At 43.1% G+C, this 21,576-nt stretch overlaps 1 protein-coding gene across 4 annotated transcripts in view; it reads right to left on the bottom strand.

Annotated features, from left to right (window-relative positions):
* Positions 1 to 1,186: 1,186 nt before the first annotated feature.
* The window catches only part of TTC1 (tetratricopeptide repeat domain 1), a 42,719-nt gene continuing 22,329 nt past the window's right edge, over positions 1,187 to 21,576 (bottom strand). For 3 of the 4 annotated variants that reach the window (XM_032851705.1, XM_032851706.1, XM_032851707.1), the window contains exons 4-8: positions 21,385 to 21,497; positions 16,121 to 16,157; positions 12,897 to 13,045; positions 9,475 to 9,529; positions 1,689 to 1,822 (exon numbers count right to left, since the gene is read on the bottom strand). In XM_032851705.1, the coding sequence (XP_032707596.1) occupies positions 1,689 to 1,822; positions 9,475 to 9,529; positions 12,897 to 13,045; positions 16,121 to 16,157; positions 21,385 to 21,497 (488 nt within the window). Of the gene's footprint in view, positions 1,823 to 9,474; positions 9,530 to 12,896; positions 13,046 to 16,120; positions 16,158 to 21,384; positions 21,498 to 21,576 lie in introns of all 4 variants that reach the window. The other variant, XM_032851704.1, reaches the window with a different exon arrangement.

The raw sequence follows: 21,576 nt of genomic DNA, 5'->3' as shown, positions 1-21,576 counted from the left end.
AGACTCTGGGACATGATACTGTAACAACCTGAGTGCAGAAAGATCTGAGAATCTTGCTATATTCTATAAGCCCACATATGAAAAGGATTTGCAAAAATGTAGAATAATGTCATTCCTCTTACTGAAAGTTTTTGTTTTTGGAGATATTTTTCTAAAAATATTATTTATACTAACAGGAAATGTGTTTGTTATTTTTAAAGGAATTACTTAAATATTTTAAGAGAATCTCAGTTTTAATTTCTCATCTGGTTGACATCAATGGATATAATCCACATAAACCAAAACTGTTTAGACTTTCTTGAGCGTGAAGGGGTCCCCGGGGCGGGGGGCGAGGCGGGGAGGAAGAGCTGGGAGCTGCCATCCTGGCACTGCCTGCCGCACAGAAGGCCTTCACTGCCGAGGCTCTAGCAACTTCTATGATTTCACACGCACGCTTTTTTTGATTATTAGATGCCAGACTTACCACAAAGATAGCAAAGCAAAAGTAACAGCGCTCTTTCTCCCTCTCCCTTACCCCTTGTTAACTCCACAAAGAATTTCATTTTCACAATCCGGAAGACAGGCTCAGGGCATCACAGTTAGGACTGCATGCCATTCTGCTACTGCTGACACTTGCGAAAGGGTTTCAAGGCACAGATCAAAGCAGCACTGCGGGCTTCACGGGCTTCACGCTGGGAGGAGGCCACTGCGGTGTTCCTCACACAATGAGACGAGCACTTCCTTTCTAAGATGAAACCTGCATGTCACTGCCTTTGACATTCAAACCAGAACAACGGGAAGTTTCTCACCAGCAATCATAGATGACTAGGAAAAAACCTCAACCTACCTTTGAAACCTCTGGGTTCATGTAGCCTAAACGATGACGGTTTGTTCTGGAATTTACATACCACCCTACCTGAAGGAAGCTATTTTAGGTTGACACTGTTAAGACTGATTCTTGGGCAAAGACACTCACTTCATAATGATCTGCACAAACCTGAGGAGGCCCAAGACAGTCTGTGAGATGGAGTTTCTTCTGCATTCTAGTATGCGGTAGAATGGTCACTTCTTCAAGATCATCTTCGAGGTGGCAACCAAGACTTTGGGCAGATTTGTGGACTCCAGTAACACTCAGCAACACTGCTCTCGAAGCCAGAGAAGCCTTCTGCTTTAGCTGTCGTTATGGGGACAAAATTCACAAGCCAGCTCAGACTGTCACAGAAAGCGTTTATTTACCACAGAGGAAACCAGGAGCCGCCGGAGCCCATGCCTGGCAGCCTGGGCAGTGTGAGTAATCAGGGAGAGGGGACAGCAGGCAGGAGCCCCAGGAATCACGTCTGGGTAGTCTCCAACCGGCAGGTCTGCTTGGGACAGGATATACTCTGGCTGGGCTCGCGTGTTATAGCTCAGGGAAGTCAGCTTTGACAAGCAGGCTTCGTCCCAGACAAAGCCAAGGACAGCCAGAACCAAGGGCAACAGCTGCACAGACACCACCTTAAAATGGGAATCAAATTAGGCTTATGACATCAGAAGTGCATTTCACCCTGATTATAAAATAAGAGGGAAAAGGGAGCACTGGGCCCTAGGAGATAGCCTATTTTTGAGATAAAATGCTTTTAAAAGTTAAATACTGGCAGGGCCTTCCCCCTTGCTAAATAGTAAGTAGCAGACAATCTCTAAGCCAGCTTTATAAGCTACTGTTAACTTTGTTATCTATTATTATTTGGATTTTGAACAAAATTGATGGAGTAGGAACCAGTAGAGGAATCCTGTTTGATCTGGAAATTTTCTGTGGAGAGTCCAAAAGGTCGAAGAACCAAGTTCCCAAGATCTTTTAGTTTACCTGCAATGTAAAAGGGAAAATTCAGATAAATATGGGAAATAAACAGAAACAGAAGACCCCAACTGCTCCTGCCTTATTATCTGATTATGAAATATAAAAAGCATCTCTCTGCAGTTAAAGCAACTGCTGCTTTTAAAACTATGAAACTTTTAGTCCCCTTGGCAATATCATCACTTCAGTATCAACACTCCTCCCTGGCGCCCCCGCCACCATGCCTATGATTTCAGAGATGGTTGTGAGGGAGCCCTGCTGGCTCCCTCTGGGAAAGCATAGCTTCCTGCCCAGACTGGCTAGAGAACCAAGGACACAAACCCTGGGATGAATGATGGCCAAACTGACCGCCACGGTGTTTGTATGCCTCAAGCTGGAGTTTTCAGGACTTTTGAGAGATTTATAGGGACTTATGGGGCAATATTTGAAACTAAGAGTGTTCTGGAAAATGTTGACTGGGATAGAATAATATACAGTTTTGACCCTGTATAAACTGTTCTAATTTTTATTGCAGGTCTGTTTCCAATGGACAGGAGAATGGGGGTCAAAGGGAAAGAAATTCTAATCATCGGAGCTATAGGTTCCTTCCTGCCTTCCCACGTGTATCAACTTTATCCCTCTGAGGCCTCCACCTTGAAGTGAAGCCCAGGTAAAGAACTTACAGACACATGGCCTTTAAATGTCAAGGCCTTTTCTAATAATTCACGGAAAGAATTTTTTGTCTCAGTCTAAGATTTAGCCCCTAGAAGCTCTCCATATTCTGAGGAAGCTCCCAGAACCCAGGCTGACCATTCTGCAGGCAGGCTTCCCAACCCTAACCTGAACACATGTGCCGGGCGTGCCTGTTTACCGAGACTCGCCGGCACAGCCCATGCCTGCACACAGGTCCGGCCGGGGCATGGTCTCGAGTGGACGGATGCACAGGTAGGGGCCAAAGCAAGCACAAAAAGGAGGGGGCGTCCTCGGGCAAGTGGGAGTGACCCAGAGCGCTGGCAGTCTGTCCTGGGGTTGAGGAAGGAGGACGGGGAAGGGAAGCCAAATGAAATGTCACCACTGGCACAAGCCTTGGCTCTTCGGAGTGAGTCAAGTGAGACTGAATCTCAAGACGTCTTCACATCACGCTGCCTGGGAGCAATAGCGCCCCCCGCCCCTCGCCCGAACCGCTAGGACTGGCAAGGCCATTTCGCGGCGCGGTGACCACGGAGCAGCCACTGTAGAGTATCTACCCCATGGCGTGTCGGGAGCTACAGAGTAAAGCTGGTTCTTGGCTTTTGGGACGCTCTCAGTCTGGCCAGGAGACACAGACGCAAGGGTGGGTGTGCCCTGGGCAGGAGAGCTCAGAGGCCCGTGCAGGGGCTGAGAGGAAGGCGTCTCAGGAATCACTCTCAGGAGAGATCACACGCATCAGTGCTCAGAGGTACCGACCAGGAGTTACTGGGCGCTGGCATGCCACCGCGTGTCACAGATGGCAAGGGGCCAGGCATTCAAGCTGCAGACGGAGAGGGACACTGAGGGCCTTCAGAAGGTTTTCCCTCTGCCTGACTGGCTGCAGACCCTGCCCGCCACCACGAGCCTGGCCTTTTGAGCTGAACTGATTCTGTGGAGAGGCACTCAGGAAAACGTGCTTCTCCCACTGCAGGCGGCGCATCCCCGTCTATCCCCTGGGGCAGACCAGGAACTCTGACAGGCAACTGTGGCTCCTGTCTCTGCTGGAACTTTCTTAGCACTGCACTGCTGCGTGAGACTTTTCCTACGGGCTTCCTCTCTCCTCTGCTGGCACCTGACAGTTCTCCGCCCATCCCCGCTGTCGGGACATCCCCAATCAGTCTCTCATCCTTCTATTCCAGTCATGGTTCTGCTTCTCTGTGGGCCCAACCTACACATGGGGCTATTAGTCGTTTTCCTTCCTTCTCAGCCTTTTTAACATTCCACAACAGTTTTACTCTATTATCTTGGGACGAGAGCACAGGCAGTTCCGCTTGCTCAAGAACTCAAGGGAGGCCAAGTGCCTGAGACACCTACTAGAGACACACAGTGGGAAAGTTTCCGCATCAGAAGACCACAGATTACCAGACCTGAATTTGACCCACAGTCCTAAGTTCACATGTGGGGCATCTTGCTGTGTGTGGTGGCACCAGAAGCAGCTGAGCTGCGAAGGGGAAGACAGCCATGCACGTGGAAGCCAAAGGTTCAGAGGTAAGCGGAGACACAGTGTGCCAGGAGAGGAGTAAGAGGACTCCTTCCCAGGGGGCAGGAAGGAGGGGAGATCCGGCAGATTCCCGTCTAAGGGTGCACATCTGAATCACCACCCAAGGGCAGACAGGACTGTAGCCACTTGAGACCGAGGGAACGGACAGTGCAGGCAAACATAGTTTGGATAAATGCATACAGAAGGGCAGGCAAGGGTGAGCAGCGTGTCCAGTGGGCTCAAAGGCAGGTGGAAGGGCACATCCTGGCGGGATCCTATGAGCCAGGCCACAGGTCTCTGGTTCTTGTGCCCCAGGGAAGGCCGCTGATGGTTTGAGAATTGAGCTCTCAGTTAGTAACACTGTGGCAAAGGGATGAATGAATCAGGAGAGGAGACCCTGGAGGCGGTTCTCACAGAAAGTTAGTACAGCATCACAGGAAAGAAGGCATTTATTCACTGAACAAGTCCTGCTCATAAACAGATACACAGTCACACTGAGTGTCCCTGATGCTGTTTAGAGTCAGGCTGGACACCCGAGACTAGTGCGGACTCCTAGTCCCTAAGACAGGATCATCTGCCAAGTTAGCCTCTCTGCCGCCCTTTGAGCTGGCTGCCACATTCGACACCTTCCCCATCTGGGCAGTACTCAGTCGGGTTTCTTTGTTTCTACTTGCAGCAGATCTGGCACCATCACTCAGCCAGAACGTGTCAACATGTCCCTGACTTAGGATGTCCTCTTGTTAGCCTAGATTGCAGGCAAAGAGAAGAGTCCAGAACTGCTTTTGCTCGGACAAGAATGTTTAGGACAAGAGATCTAGATCTGATCAATATTAGTTTCTATGCCTCTAAGCATCACTGCGTCACAATAACCCAATGGACACATCATGTGTAACTTCTCTTTGGAGATACTCAGTGTGGAGTGGTCCATTTACTCCGAGGGGAGCCAGGAATGCCATTTGTTTTCACCTCAAGATCCCTGGTGTTTGGGCCCAATGGGATACAGCTGAATCCTGACACTGCATTTCCTCTTATGAGGTAGGCCCTAAGCCACAAAAGCGGTCTTTTGGTTTCCTCTAAGTAAAAAGCTTATCAAGAGACAGCACAGAATATGGAAGATAAAAATCACAGCCAAATCAAATGCCTAGATGAGCTCTCGGGTGAAAGTGGAGGCTGAAATAAGCCTGACAGAACTGTCAAAGAAGCGGGAATGGTTCTCCTGAGAGGAGCTGAAGGAGTGACAACAAGGAAATGAGGCAGAAAGCCGTGAAAATATACACACTGATACTCCCTGAGGGAATGTATGGCTTTAGCAATTTTAAGAGTCAGTGACAATGTTCAAGACTCTCCTGTGACCTTGGGTAAGGGAGCTGGTTCTAGAACCCTGTACCCCTACCCACTTGGTAAATGGTGACAACCCACGGTGAGCTGACTCATTTCTCCAGTGACAGCTTGTCCTAATAAACACCAGAAATGGAACGTGGAAAGGAATGGCTGGCCACAGAGAGCTGTCTGCGATCTCAAGTCTAGTGCATTGTGAAATATCTGCTTTTTCTTTTTTCTCTGCTGCAGCTACAGCACAGAGGGGAAGGCAAAATTCATGACACACTGCTTCTGCTCAGGAGGAACCGCTCAGAGCAGAGAGGCTGACCACTCCTGGCCGCATCCCCACAAAGCACCTCCACCACTCCCTTTGAGGTCCTCTCCTGGGCTGCCTGGACTCTGTCCCCACACAGCAGTCGCATGCCCACTCAGTACTGAATAAACTCCAGCGCGGCCCAGAAACACCGAGAGGGGTTATCAGAACTCTGAGTGCTACGCTCCCCGCCCCCCGCCCCATCTCCGATTCAGCAGGACGGGGATGGAATCTGAACAATGCATTCTGTGAACCAGCCCCTTCCAAATAACCTGCTTTTGTATCTGGCCAGTGGAATCAAGATCAGAAGCCTGGTACTGAAAACTAACTGTGGACACCTGTCTCTAGTGACTGGCAGGACAGGCAGCCTGCGCGGAGTGTCCCTCTTAGAGGATGTGAAAATAACCCACGTTACTTTCGGAGAAAGCAAACGACTGTATCTTCCACCTCGCAGTTCAGTACAAGGAGATGACAGGAGATCAAGAAAGAACTACAAATATACATGTACAGATGTTTAGCAATTCTACTTGTTTGAGATATCATGGCCAGGCCAGGATATAGGACAAAACAGTTTACAAATGATGACGACAAAAGTCTTCCTCCCATTCTTTTCTGTTTGCACCTGAGGCTTAGCCAGAGATCTATGTCCGCATCATCATGTGGCCTCCCAAGTACACAGCTCTCGCCCTCATCTTGCTGCCAGGATGAGGCTCGGCTCGTCACCCCACGTGCACGGAGCTGAGCCCCAGGAAGGCACTGGTCTGTCTCCCCTACAAGGTTAAGCAGCCAGGCTTCTCGAGGCGCTCCTGCGTGCGGAGCAGACACTGAGCCTCGGCCCTCGGTGTCCGCCAGCTGAGCTGAGGAGCTTCACAGATTCTGAAAAGGTCTCATCAGTTCTACGTTTGAAATTGTTTTTACCATTTACCTAGGTGGACAAAAAATTTAAGGCTGTGAAGTCAAACTCAGAAATAAATTAGATATAGATACTCAGGAGGCTGTGCCTACCATCAAATCCCATTTCAAATTCTTACGTTCCTCAAACTTGCCTGGTTATTCTGATTATAATAAATGCTATACATCTGAACTGATACAAATAAAATACCACTCTTTGTTTTCTACTTTGTGGTTTCATATAAGTTTTTTTTCCTTGCTTTTATTTTACTAGCCTTTCTAATTTGGTGTAATCACGTAAGATTTTTTTAAAAAAGAAGTTCTGTAGGGCGCTTGGGTGGCTCAGTCGGTTAAGCGTCTGCCTTCAGCTCGGGTTGTGGTCCGAGGGTCCTGGGATCAAGTCCTACGTCAGACTGCCTCCTCAGCGGGGAGCCTGTTTCCCCCTGTCCTTCCTTCCTGCTCCTGCTCTCTCTCGCTATTTCTGTCTCTCTCTCCAATAAATAAATGAAATCTTAAAAAATAAAAAGAAGTTCTCCTATTTTTTTAAAAAAAGTGAAAATCACTAGATTTGAGGAAAGCCAAATAAATAGGGCATTGATTACAAACTAGTACTACCAGTCCCTTAAAAAAGGTTTGAGCCTCCCGGGGTGCTCTGTCCAGCACCACTGATCATACCCTAAGTCCTTTTAAACCTTACATTTCCTACCTTATCATAGCCACAAGGGTAATCTTCCAAGAGAAAAGGACAAAAGGAAACGTAACAGCTGCTGACCGCTTTCCTCAAATCTGAAGCTGTTCCCTGTGACTACAAAGGGCTATAGCACTAGAACTGACAGCCACTCTGGGTATCCATGCCTGTCCTAATGATATTTCTAAATGATAGGCTAGAAAGGGAGGAGTGATATGTTTAAGTATGTTTTGCCCCCTTCATTATTCCAATTGGGATTTTTTTTTCCCCATGGAGGCAGCTACATGGCTCTTCTAACAAAAGAGAAGTCAAGTTACTTGACTTGAAAAAGCAAGTCAAAGATTATTGAACAAACCTAAATAAAAGCTCACCTTGCTAAAAAATTACCGAACTTCGTAAATGCCAATAACAAGCAGTGTTGAACAGTTTTTCAAATCTTTAACTGCCAATTTTTCAGCAGAGCCAGCGTTTCCAGAGAAACCAGCACTAAAAATCGTGCAGTCCACTGCAAAGCTTGCTCGGAATGTCTAAGGGATGGCATTATCTTGCAGAATGAAGCACAGTTATGTCCTCTGTAACAGGGAGGGGAGAACTTCTGGAAGCTTTTGTGGGGCTGAGGTTCCATTCAGAGATCGGTTTCTCCCTTTCAGGCTCTCTGATGGTGGGGAACGCCTAGAAGCAATATCTTATTCATGATCATTATACTTAGGAAGGAGATGAAGGAGTTTAGCCATTCACACTATTTCTGTGTAACAACAAACTGACATCATATTTACCACACAACTTAAACTGCTTATTAAGTCTGATGAGAGAATTCCTTACAGAAGCAACTGAGAATGGATTCAACTTGAATATTTCAAACGAAGAGGACAATATAAGTAAAACCCAAAGCCGAGGAGACAGAAACTTCAGCTCATGAGAATTTAGAGTGACTGAGCCAGCCAAGCAAGGAAAAATGAAGTTTTGATTTCATCTGGAATTGACAATGGCTGCAAGATTCAGTTTATAGCCATCCCTTTAGGGTTTCATACTGGCTCAAAAAAATGGACCCATAGAACAACGCCTATGGGTCTTCTCCAAGTCCACTATGGCCACCCCGACATCATCTCTCTCAGCATGAAACACAGCTAAGTACACATACTATCTTTTTTCTAAAACAAAGAGTCATTGTTAGAATAGGTGAAAAATGCTCTTTTCCCTCTTCTTTGAGAAAGAGCACCTCCAAAATAATTTTTCTGCTCCAACATGGTGTCAAATTTAAATATGTAATTAGGGAGTGTCTTTTGGAAAAACTGGGGTGGGCTCCAGAAGTCTCCCCAACTCTAAAAACAGTTCTCAGCAGGGGCCAGAGGGTTGTGGACTGTCTATGTTTAATGGCTCAATCAGCTCTGCTAGCAGAGTGATCCTTTGGAATATATGTTCTCTTTCTCTGGATATAACGCCTAAAGGCCATAAGTAGACAACTTCAATTTATTTTAAGATTTTTCCTTTAGGACCATGTGATTGCAATATATTAAATTCAATTCACATGGTAATTTTAGAAAATACTCATAAGGAAGAACACAAAACAGATCTTGAGCAGGGGTACCTCAGACAGGGTAGGAGCAGAGTATGTTGGGTAGGTCTCTGTCCAAGAACTTTTCCTCCCCTTGGTCAAGCAGACTATTCATGGGAGGGCTTCTCTGATTCCAACTAGAAAATGCTTTGTCAGATATGAGAACTAACCCATGAGTCCATGTGCCCTGCACGCCACTCACAGTCTTCCGTCCCCTCACTATTTACTCCTAATTGCTGCCCTCTCCAAACACTAAAGGAACTCTCAATGCCATTTTCAAACATTCCCTCAGTTCTGACAGGATTTTGACTTGCAGTTTCTGTATTCTAATGAAATCAAGAACTTAAGTTGTTTTTACTCAATGAAGAAACCCAACTGTTTTCATGAAACTCATGATCTGAAATAGAGGTTAGTGGGATCCCAGGTTGAATCACGTTTGTATTCCTGAACGTAGGAAAATTTCTCAAGAAAAAAATAGAAGTTTCGTTTTTCAAAAGCTGACATCCTCTCTAAGCCACTCTAACCCTTCTGGAGTCAAAGACAGCTCAGACCTCGCTAGCACCATGGTAAGGTTCACACAACAAATGATGGACCCCAAAGCTATTTCTAACTGTTGTGTTCTCCTCCAGCGAATACCAAATCCTGCTGTCCCTCACCCCGCCTCCTAGCTTCTAGGATCATGGGAAAGTAAGGGAAGCCAACTTACCTAACATCTCTGCCTTTAGCCTTTCATTACGTTCTTCAATCTGTTTAGGTAATCTCTGAGGGGAAAAGAGGAGAAACAAGGATTGATGAAAAATCTTTTGGCTTTATTTTGAATTTGATAAACAAGCTTAACGTGAGAGATCAGATGATGTACATATGTAAGATCCTATTAAATACAGAAAAAAAAAAGTATTTGTGGGTGAGCTACACAAACACAGGAGTTTTGTTTGGTTCACTGTTATATTCCCAGTTCTTGGCACACTGGCCCAGGGAGGACCTCAATAAAAATCTGGTAAATATACAGACAAAAAAATTTCTGAAAGAATACATTCCAGATGTTTACAGTGGTGTATTTAGGTGGTGGGACTATGAGTTACATATTTTAAATTTTTGACTGACTTGTATTCTTTAACTTGAAGTCCTTTCTTAGTAGAATCTAATTTGTTAAGAGGTGGTCAGATCAATATTGGATATCTCTAAATGAATCAGCTACCTAGGATTTTTCAGTCTTGACACTACTGACATTCTAGACTAGGTCATTCTTTGTTGTGAGGGTGGTCTTGTGCAGTACGAGGTTTACAGCATCCCTGGCCACTAGATGCCCAGAGTACCATTCCAGTCACTGCCAACGTCCCCGGAAACCAAATCATCCCACTTGAAAACCAATGATCGAAATTAGAGTCTTATATAGCTGCTTTTAGCTCTGTAATTGGCCGTAAGTACTCTGCAATTTTAGTTTTAACAACCCAGTTATAATGATTCAAAATAAGATAAATTCTTTATGCATATAACAACCAATATAAAAGGCTCCCTCTTACAGAAGGTTTAAAACCAATGTGACAAGAATAAAGGCTACCAAGTTTGGTTAAGATTTTAAGAACTATTCCTTTTCCTCATTCAAATTAAAGTCAATCCTACCACCATTCAGAGATATTAAAAGTCAGGTAAAGGATTAAAGCCAGTTTCAAACTGCTTATGTCTTTTAATGATCCAAATCAGTTTGTCTACCATTATTCCACTTCTCGATAAATAAAAGATCAGTTATTATTGAAGGAATTCATCTCAAATGTAAAAACAAAGCAAAACAAAACCCAAACCACCTAGGACATTAATGCAGAGAGATCAGTCAACATTCCTCAGGTCTGAAATGAGTGGGAAAACCTGTGTTGCAGGGGCTCAAACACTCTCAGCAGCCAGACAGGAAATGTAAATAAGGAAAGGAATCCACGTTCGGGCAGGCAATAGAGAGTGGTGTGGTCAGTGACGAAGTGAAGAGTTCCAGCTGAATGCCAATATACAGCAGTTCAAGAAGGACCCAGGATGTCCACATCTCACAATTTTTAAGAGGGGTCTGACTTAGATTTTTATCTAGTAAAATCTTCCCATTTTTAAATGTTGGTTTCAATTAAAAAAAAACAAAAAAAACAAAAAAACAAAAGGGGTGCCTGGGTGGCTCAGTGGATTAAGCCTCTGCCTTCGGTTCCTGCTCCTCCTCCCCTCCTCATCCTCCCTGTGCTCAAAGGAAAGACCATGTGAGGACCCAGCTACCATCTATAAGCCAGGAAGAGAAGCATCACTGAACAGCAAACCCTGCTGGAACCCTGATCATGCCTTCCAGCCTCTGGAATGGAGACAACTGCTTTCCGTTCTTTAAGCCATGTAGTCCATGCTATTTTGTTATGACAGACCAAGCAGCCTGAGACAGGCTTGGACACAGGAGCATGCCTCCCAGGTTTGGGGAAAAGCAAGGAGGTCAGTGGGGCTCTAAGAGAGTGAGAGCGAGTAAAGTGGTGGAAGTGAGGTCAGAAAGAAAGCAGGGTCAGACTACGTGGGGCTTGGAGGGCTCATTCATCATTCCTCAATCTCTAGTGAATTGTTATAATCCACACGTGGTGCTGGGGATATAATAGGGAACAAAATGCTCAGGTACTAACAAATAATCACATAAATAAATGTGAATAAGGTACACCAATAAATAAGCGATTTAAAGAAAAATTATAGGGCCCCCTTGAAGGTTTAGAACGAGGTCACCCAAGCCCAGGGACCAGGGAGGCATCAGAAATGTCTCCCTGAGGACAAGACATCTCCACTAAGATCTGGGGGTCAACAGGATTTAATCAGGGAGGCAGGGATGAAGAGGTAAAGGAGGGAAGAGTATTTAAAAAAATAAAAAAATAGCCTCTGCCTTCGACTCAGGTCACGATCCCAGTGTCCTGGGATTGAGCCCCGCATCGGGCTCTCTGCTCAGCAGGGAGCTTGCTCCCCCCCCCTCCCCCCCCCCCCCCGTCTCTGCCTGCCTCTCTGCCTACTTGTGATCTCTGTCAAATGAATGAATGAAATCTTAAAAAAAAACACAAAAAACCCCACACATAACAAAAGTCTGGCTTAAATAAAACAGGTTTGTGGCTTCCTTTCCCCCCTGCTGGAGGCCTGCGATCTCTGCTGTGCACAGGCATTTATGATGGACCTCTCCATCCTAATGGCTCTCTGAAAAGTCTGGCAGTGAAGAAACCTGTTTCATGAAGCCCGTGTTTCCCAAACTTATTTGAATACCCACTATTTGGGGGCAATAATGCTTATACATTCGATTCCGTAGCATGTCTTTTAGAATATATGTTGCTGTGCATGTTAGAGATTAAGAGCACTGCTAAACTAGAGGCACAGATCTGGAGAGTTAAAAAAAAAATTTTTTTTTTAAAGACTATTTATTTGAGAGAGAGAGTATGAGTGGGAGGGGCAGAGACAGAGGGAGAAAGAATCTTAAGCAGACTCCCTGTGGAGCCCAGCGTGGGGCCACATCTCAAGACCCTGAGATCATGATCCCAGCTGACACTAAGAGTCGGACCCTCAGCCGACTGCACCATCCAAGCACCCCCTGCAGTCATTTTGAAGGGGAGAAAATCAGTAACATTTAGCTAATTCACAAGTGACATAAAAATATTATGATATTTATTAGAACCAAGAGGATCTGTAGTGTCATGGACAAGAGTAAGTAATTTTAATAAAGATAAGAAGGCTAATCTGGAATAAATTTAATTGGAAGTATGCTGGCCATATGATAGTAAATAGAAACTTGGTGACTGAAAAGGATGGGCAGAGAACCAGAAGTTTATTACCTCTAATACTCAGACTCATTTTGGACTAAAATTGTCCAAGATTTCTGTAGCCCAACAGTGAAACTGAGTTCTTGTTAACCCTATGGATTAAAGGTTTACACAGTTAACACTTAAAGAATGGAGATTAAATGGTACATGGTCACAGAGGGTCTGTGACCACCACTTCAGAGTTAGGTCTCCCATATGTTTGGTGCGCCCTTAAAAATACATAAAGGGAAAGTAGTTTGGTCCCAGAGGAGTATTTAAGATTCAATGAGTAGCAACACAGGGAACAGAACAAAAAATATTTTTTAAAAATCAGGTTTACCATGCAAGCTTCTCTTGCTTGATGTATGGATGGATCTTTTTCTAATATGGATTTATAGTCCTCCAGGGCTTCATCTAGCTTGTCCGTTTTCTCGTACAACTCCGCTCTCCTCAATATCGCCCTGATATAGCTGGGGTTTAACTGAATTGCTGTAAAAAGAGAAGAAATCATTGTTACCATGAAGAAAAAGGGCCTATGTGCCCAGCGATATTGTGTTTCTTTATTAACCATCCTCCAAGGGTCTAAAAGGAAAAGTCATTTGTCAAAGGCCACACCTGGCACTGGCACACTTTCTCTGTAAAGGGCAAGACAATACATAATTTCCATTTTGCAGGACAGACCATCTCTGTCACAACTACTCAACCCTGCTACCACAGACCATATAGAAGGAAATAAAGATGGCTGTGCTACAAGGAACCTTTGCTTATGGATACTGAACTTTGAATTTCATGTAATTCTCCTATGTCACGAAATATTTCGATTTCCAACCATTTAAAAATGTAAAACCATTTTCAGCTCGGGGGCTGTCCACAAGCAGGTGGCAGGCTGGATTCAGTTTGCTGGCTATAGTTTATGAAACCCAGGTCTACACCTGAAGTCCTGTTTTCACATACCTGCCCTTTGTCTAGTTCAGAATAGGCGAGAACACAGAACCCACGTGCACAGTGCAAAAGTGAGAGAGAATTTTAAAGTACAAATTAAAGAATGGAAGGAAAAGAGTTTGGTGGCAGACTCTGCTATCATTCTCTCTTTTCTAGGCCTCAACAACCGAGGTTATGCCTTGACTACCAAGGTTATATTTTTGGCTAAACCCTCATTGTTCCTTCAGACTTCTGTTCCAACACCTTTAGGTCACTGATGCTTAATATCCTTTCCTTTATCCAGCAATGCCTGCCCTTCTAAAAATCCTATGCCCACATTTTGGATCAACTATACTGCATTTCTCCTACTTTTTTGAGTTGTTTCTTTTCTGTTAGAAAGCAAGGTCATGGCTCCATAACTTTTTTCCTTCAGGTAATATACTCAATTTTTATTCATATGTTTTCAGTAACGATTTCTTTAGTACCTAATATCTGTATCTCATGTAGTGTATCTCTGGAGTATAGTGGTAAACAAGACAAAGTTCTCCTTCACACAAAGCTTTAAGCTACTCTGGTAGGCAAGAGGAGACAGCATACAGGTATATAATTTCAGACAGTCACAGTGCTTCAGAGAAAAATGAAACAAGGTAGTAAATGCAAGTGAAAGGGGAAATAAGGTAACTTCAGACAGTGGTGAAAGTCTATGAAAAGGCAGTATCTGAAGGAGACCAGCCATTTGAAAGGAGAAATATACCAGGAAGAGGGACCAACAAGAGTAAAGGCTCCCAAAACAGTAACAACCTTGGCATGTTAGTGATGCAAGCAAAGACCAGATCACGGAGGCCTTGTTGGCCAGGAAAGGAACTTACACTTTTTCCTAAGTGTGATGAGAAACCACTGGAATGGTTTCAAGCAGATTAGAGACATTATCTGATTTACAGTTTTAAAGGACGTCTCCCTCTGGCTGCAATGTGGAGGACAAGAATGAAAGCAGTGAGAAAGCTGGCAGCCTACTGTAGTAGTCCAGATGACAGAGAATGCTGGCTAAGCTGGTCATTGTGGAGAAGGAGAGAAAAAGCCAGATTAAGTATATGTCTTTGAATTAGAACCCACAGAACTTGCAATTAATTTAACTATGTGGAATGAAAAAAAGAGAATAAGCAAGTGAATGGGTGGTAATGCCATTTATAAGAATGAAAAAAGCCTAACTGCAAGTTGTTTATGGGTATGTGGGTGAGTGGACTGGGGAGGTTCCAGTCTGTTCTGGATACCTTAAATCTACAATGCTTACCAGACATCCAAGAATCTTGAGATGTCAAGTCTGCATGGAACAGAATTAGTTACAGCCAACATATAATAGGTAAAAAGAACTTTGCTAGATTCAAAGGTACTAGCAGTTTCATTCAGATATCAAGAAATACCAAGTATAAAGAAAAAAAGCCAACAGAGAAGGTGATTAATTAAAGAAAAAAAAAAAGATAGGAATTCATGCCAGCATAAGTAGGGCTAGATAACATACAAAGTACCTACTAACTCTTCAATTCTCTGAGAAAGTATTATCCAAAAGATGGAAGACTAAAAAAAAAATTCTAAAAACTAGTAATTTCCTAGAAACTCAAGAGTAAGATATAAGGAAAGTGATTATGTATGTTCTCCAAACCAAGCTGGTCAGAAAGGAAAGACAATGGTCTGGGCTATCAGGAAAACTCTGGATAAAAACCCAAACCAACCAACCAACCAAAAACCAAAGAGATCCTATGGCTGGGAGCATCTCTATAAGTTAGTGGGATGAAAAGACCGTAATAGAATTCAGGTATCAGAGAGCAAAGTCTTAGTTCACTGTGTGGAACCTGAAAAGGTAATTCAAATGATGGCAAGTGGGTCTGGAAGTATTACTGCATGTGAGGGGAGTACCAATTCCCTAAGAGAAGCTGCCCCTCACTGCAGCTGCCCCTCTCTATGAACACAGATACAGATGCCCTAGTAGCAGCTAAGATCTTCAATTTCAATTCCCATAGAAAGTAATTTAGACACTACAGGAAGTGAACTCTGTTCCACAAGATTCTGTTGCCAAGGCAGCTTTGAATTTTTCTTCACATACTTACTAATACAGGATACATTGATAGAACTATCCATTCACATGCGTGTTTATGCTAAGATGACTACTATACAGCCCCTCTAAGAAGGCTTAACTATAAAGCTTCTTTAAAGGTCCCAGAGCGAGGGTATACACATACGCAGTTGACCCTTGGACAATGCGAGGGTTAGGGGCGCTGACCCCAACCGTCGCACAGCCAAAAATCCATATACCTTTTGACTACTTCAAAACTTAACTACTAATATAGCCTACTGTTGACCTCAAGCTCTACCAGCAACAAACAGTTGATTAATATGTACTATGTATGTTCTATGTTTTACATACTGTACTCTTACAGTAATGGAAACTAGAGAAAAGAAAATGTTACTAAGAAAATCGTAAGAGAAAATACATTTCGGGTTATTTACTGTATTTATTGGGGGAAAAAAAAAAGCCATGTATAAGTAGATCCATGCAGTTTAAGGGTCAACTACACACGCCTGACTCTTTGTCCAGCTGAGGTAATGCTCTTTTATGTAACATGTAACAAGACTAAAAAGTTGTACCTTTGTTGCAGTCACTGATGGCCATCTCTTTCTTGTCCTAAAAGGAAATATAACATTAATATGTGACACCCTAGTTCAATCTTAACGGCTCAAAGGTCAATGACATAAGCTGACCATTAACAACTGCTTATGGAGATGCACGATGCTCTTCAAAGAAATCACATGGAAACATGCATGTTATTTACAGTAAGCTTAAATTCAAAATATGGTGACAGCTCTGATGTGCAAGCCTCCTAGCAACAAATTATTCAAGTAGTTTCTTCCTAACATCTTTAAAGACTGTTGGAATTGACTTATTATATTGTAAGGTACTTCACATTAGAATGCTGATACTGAGAAAAGTTATGATCAATAAGCAGGGCAAATGAGTGAATAGGAGTAACTGTTCATAACTCTCTTCTTTGGCTAAGCCGTAGTATTATCACACCCAGGGTGGTATCTTCCAGAAAGCATACAGATGGTTCATTATAGACGCACAGTGTGGCTTGTCATTAGTCTCGGTTACAAATCTTTTTTTTTTTTTTTCTAAGATTTTATTTATTAATTTGAGAGAGAAAGAGAGAAGTAGGGGCAGAGGGAGAGGGAGAGGAAGATAATCTCCAGTAGACTCTGACGCTCAGCTCAGAGCCCAAGGCAGGGCTCCATCCCTGGACTCTGAGATTAAGACCTGAGCTGAAATCAAGAGATGGATGCTTAACTGACTGAGCCACTCAGGCAGCCCTTGGTTATAAATCTTAATTTACCCACTGATGAAACAAAAATACAAAACATTTCACAAAATAAGATATCTAATTTACCTCGCTGAATCTAGAAGCAAGGCACAGTGAGAACATCGATGGACATCTAAAGAACTAGACTGTAATTCCAGCTCTGACATTGACCTGCTATTTAGCCCCTCAAGCTCTAAAGTGTCTATTTTCCCCAAATTAGAAGTTTTCTACAATATTACAGAAATGTTAATTCAAATAAATGTTCAATGGGGAGCCTGGGGCTCAGTGGGTTGGGCATCCAACTCTTGACTTTGGTTCAGGTCATGATCTCAGGGTCATGAGGTTGAGTCCTGCATTGGGCTTCATGCTCAGCAGGAAATCTGCTTGAGATTCTCTTTCCCGCTGCCCCATCCCCTCTCACATGTGTGCACACACCCAAATAAATAAATCTTAAAAAAAAGGGAATAAATGTTCAATACTCCCATAATGGCTACTGTAGAGAATACTAAATACTTGCACAATACTTTAGAACAGTGTCTATCAAACTGAGTTTCAGACTTCAATCAAAATTCCAGGATGGGGAGTGACTATCTAATGGGTAGAGGGTCTCTTTCTGGGGCCATGGAAAAGTTCCGGAACTAGACAGTGGTAAATGGCTGAATACTGTGAACATACCTAATGGTACTGAAATGTACAGTTTAAAATGGTTAAAATGGTGAATTTTAGGTCATAACAAATAAAAAAGGTTTTTTATTTGTATAAAATAAATTTTATTTTACCCGTAACAAATAAAAAAGGTTCCAGAGTCATCTGCGAGGCACTAAATATAGTATATCTCTTCCAATGTTCATCATTAAAAATTCACATATTACAAGCTCTATGAAGTCCTATGGTAAAGAAATCTGTATAACTTCGGGTAAGTCAGTATTTTCTCAATTTACCATATTTCTATAAATCTAAGACACACAATTTCATATCGTAAAGTCTTTAGAATAGGATTAAATCTTTACAACTTATGTGTACACTTGTGGTGATATTCTCTGGGCCCGTAAGAGACCACTAAGTTGCAGTGCAGCTTATCAATAATCAGCTTCCGCAGATCAAGTAATTATGGTATTTTACCACAGAATCCTTTGTGGTCACAGTCGCCCTCAGGCGTTATTTACTGCTAGAGTGGTAGTCTCCAAAGGGCCATGTATAAAAAAATCAGAACCTATTTGCTACCCTTTCATAACTTATATAAGATACACATACCATAATGTACACAAAACTTTGGGCCTACACTTTTAGGGCTTTGTCTGCTCTTGTGTAGCCTGGCTTGGAGCTGAAACTCTACCTTAACTCCAGTTTGCTTTTTCTTCCCAAATGTGAAATGTAAAGCTTGGTCAGGGTCACTCAGTTAGAGATGCTGAGCCTTCAAGTGTGCCTTCAGAAATTCTTCTTAAAGCAGTTAACCCACCACTTCTCGAAAACCTCAGAATATGCTCCTTAAATCACTTTAGTGCATTAATCCTGGAAGTATTCATGTCTCTAATTATAGAATCTTCTTAAAATATTAAGAGTACAATTTAAAAGAATAAAACAAAACATGCACCAACAAACCTATCCTTCATATAGGAAATAGTCATAAAACAACTTCTTCTGAGTTCTCCTCAGATGTGACAGACAAAAGACCAGCAAGACCATACACATTTTCCTAACTTAAGAACTGTTCGATTATCCTAGCTCAACCCAAGCAGTATCAATAACTTAGCAACCATGGAAACAAAGAATCCCAAATCTCAGGAGCCGATATGGCCTTTTCCTGAAATCGAAGACATCCCTGATCTCATTTCATAATCAGTTTCCAGTCTGAGAATGTGACAAGATATCTCTAAGAAGCAAAAGCAAAAGATTTTTTCCAGCTAAGTGTGAATTCCGATCAGTGGTAGAATATATTAATGAATATTGTTCTATGTAAACTTAAAACAAGTATTTTATTTTATTTTTTAAAAGAATGTACATATTTGACAGAGAGAGCAAGTGTGGAAGGGGGGAATGGCAGAGGGAGAGGGAGAAGCAGGCTCCCCACTGAGTGGGCATTGAACTCAGGTCCCTGGGTTCATGACTTGAGCCGAAGGCAGATGCTTAACCAACTGAGACACCCAAGCGCCCCTGTATTATTTCTTCTAACAAAAAATGTCTGTTTGTATACTCTAGATAATTATTTCTTCTCCCATTCGATATGAATCACTCTAAAAATACTTCACCTTAGAAACTGAATCCAATAATAAAACATACAAAAAGAACCAAAAAAACAAAACACAAACCCTTTCCTGATGTGCAGTCATTCAAGTATTCCCTATCCCACCCCTTTTTTAAAAAGAACCTGGTCATCAAAAATGACTTTGGTGGGGGCGTCTGGGTGGCTCAGTGGGCTAAAGCCTCTGCTTTCCACTCAGGTCATGATCCCAGGGTCCTGGGATCGAGCCCCACATTGGGCTCTCTGCTCTGCGGAGAGCCTGCTTCCTCCTCTCTCTCCCTGCCTGCTTCTCTTGCCTACTTGTAACCTCTGTCTGTCAAATAAATAAATAAAATCTTAAAAAAAAAAAAATGACTTTGGTAGAGGCTCTAGAGAATTTCAGGCAATAAGAGAAAGTGACATAATAAATACCTGATATAAACAATAAAAAAACCAATTTAACCCAATTGTGACCTTGCTTTGTGGTTGCTTAAAGGTATGCTAAATAATCTCTTCTTTGTGCTTTGGATATAAACAGCCATATTTAAACAGATGGTTTCCCCTCCACGCCCCCGCTAAAATTTCACATCATTTCAATCCACTGAAATTGACTATGTTGACTAAATAGGAATAGCAGACAAATCAGCAACAAATCTAACTTTTATTTTTTAAAAAATATTTTATCTATTTGAGAGAGAGAGAGAGAGAGAGAGAGAGGGAGAGAGTGAGAGGGAGAGAGAGAGAGAGAGAGAGAGAGAGGGAGAGAGTGCCTACAGGTGAGCACAGGAAGGGGGGAGGGTGGGTGCAGAAGAGGGAGAAGCAGGCTCCCAAATGAGCTGGGAGCCAATGTGGTGCTTAATCCCAGTAAATAAGGACAGGGTTAAGGTATAGGCAGGGAGAAGTAGGGGCCCCTGGCTGGGCTCTGACACTATTCTTGGCAGGCAGAAGCGCTAAACCAGAGTGAACAAGAGATAAGCAAACAGACTACCTGGCCTCAGGTGTTAGGGAGCACTTTTCTTTGGTGGCTACACTACCATAGAAAATGGCCAAACCTCAAGGAATTGTCATTAAGGATGTTATCAATAGTCCATGCTCAAATCAAGGAGTCACAAGAAGCTCAAGGCTACAAGCTTCCCAGTCAGTTCTCAATAAAAGACTGCCACTAAAAGCCCTCAGTGAGGCCCCATCAGGACCTCTCTCCCTCTAGAGAGCTTCTTCTTTGCTTTCAGCTCTCACGTTCACTTAATGAACTTTCACTTCGCCCTTCTGTGTCCACAGGATTCATTCTTTGACTCTGTGAGACAACCACCCTGTGATCCTGTGACACTAGGACCCTGAGATCATGACCTGAGCCCAAGGTAGACACTTAACCAGCTGAGCCACCTAGGTCGCTAACTTTCAGGACCAACAAACCTAACTTTTAGTACCAATGTTGTACAAAACCAATACACCTGAACATTAGCCTTCATTAGCCTTTGGAAATATAAAATGCTCTTGAACTTTCCCTGACACCTGTTTTACATTTAGGGGCACCCCTCATCCCAACTGTTGGACATTTCTCCCTGTGTCCACACTTTTGGCAGAGAATCAGAATCCTAGCAATAAGCATTTCAAGTCCAGAGTTTTATTTATTTATTTATTTATTTAATTTTGAGGGGAAGATTTTGTTTATTTATTTATTTGACAGAGAAAGACCCAGGGAGAGAGGGATCATAGGTGGGGGAGTGGGAGAGGGAGAAGCAGGCTTCCAGCTGAGCAGGGAGCCCGATTCGGGGATAGATCCCAGGACTCCGGGATCATGACCCAAGCCGAAGGCAGACACTTAACGACTGAGCCACCCAGGCACCCCCAAGTCCAGAGTTTTCATCGGGGTTTCCTTCTCCCTTTGAGTCTTTATTGAGAATTCCAGAGACCTAAATTAAGCAGCTGCAGCTCTTCTAGGACATGCACTACTTGGCTTTTTGCTTCATTAACCTGCCCTAGCTTGGTGGAGACTTTGTCAGCCTTTCTCCATGAAGGCGTTCAATCAGCCACTCTCATAAGGAATGTTAGCAGTAATCTGACTCAGGTTTTTTCAAAATACTTTCCTATCTTCCCTATGCCCTTTACATCAGGGAAATACATGTGCAGGAAAATGGAGGCAGCAACTTTAAGCCCCTTTTCTTTTTAAAAAAGATTTTATTTTTAACTAATCACTATACCCAACATGGGACTCAAGCTCACAACCCCGAGATCAGAGTCACAGCCCCTCTGCTAATTTGACACAGAATCTATCCTATGAAAACACTGCAAGTTCATGTGCTTCTTAAAAAGAAAAGGTCAAAGACACATACCTGTTTCATCCTTGCAGCAGCTCTATTTGAAAACAGAATAGACCTGTCTTTCTGGAAGCAGGATGGGCACATCTGAAGGGCTTGACTATAAGAACTCTCAGCTTCTATATAATCTGAGGATAAGGTAAAAGATAAGAGGTCATTATGATTTTATTCCTGGTATTATTGTATTCGATAGTATCTCAGAATGCA

Source organism: Lontra canadensis, unplaced genomic scaffold (genome assembly GCF_010015895.1).
Source record: "Lontra canadensis isolate GAN:19392208 unplaced genomic scaffold, GSC_riverotter_1.0 scaffold5, whole genome shotgun sequence".
Taxonomy (NCBI): Eukaryota; Metazoa; Chordata; class Mammalia; order Carnivora; family Mustelidae; genus Lontra; species Lontra canadensis.
This window is presented reverse-complemented; position numbering and strand designations above follow the sequence as displayed.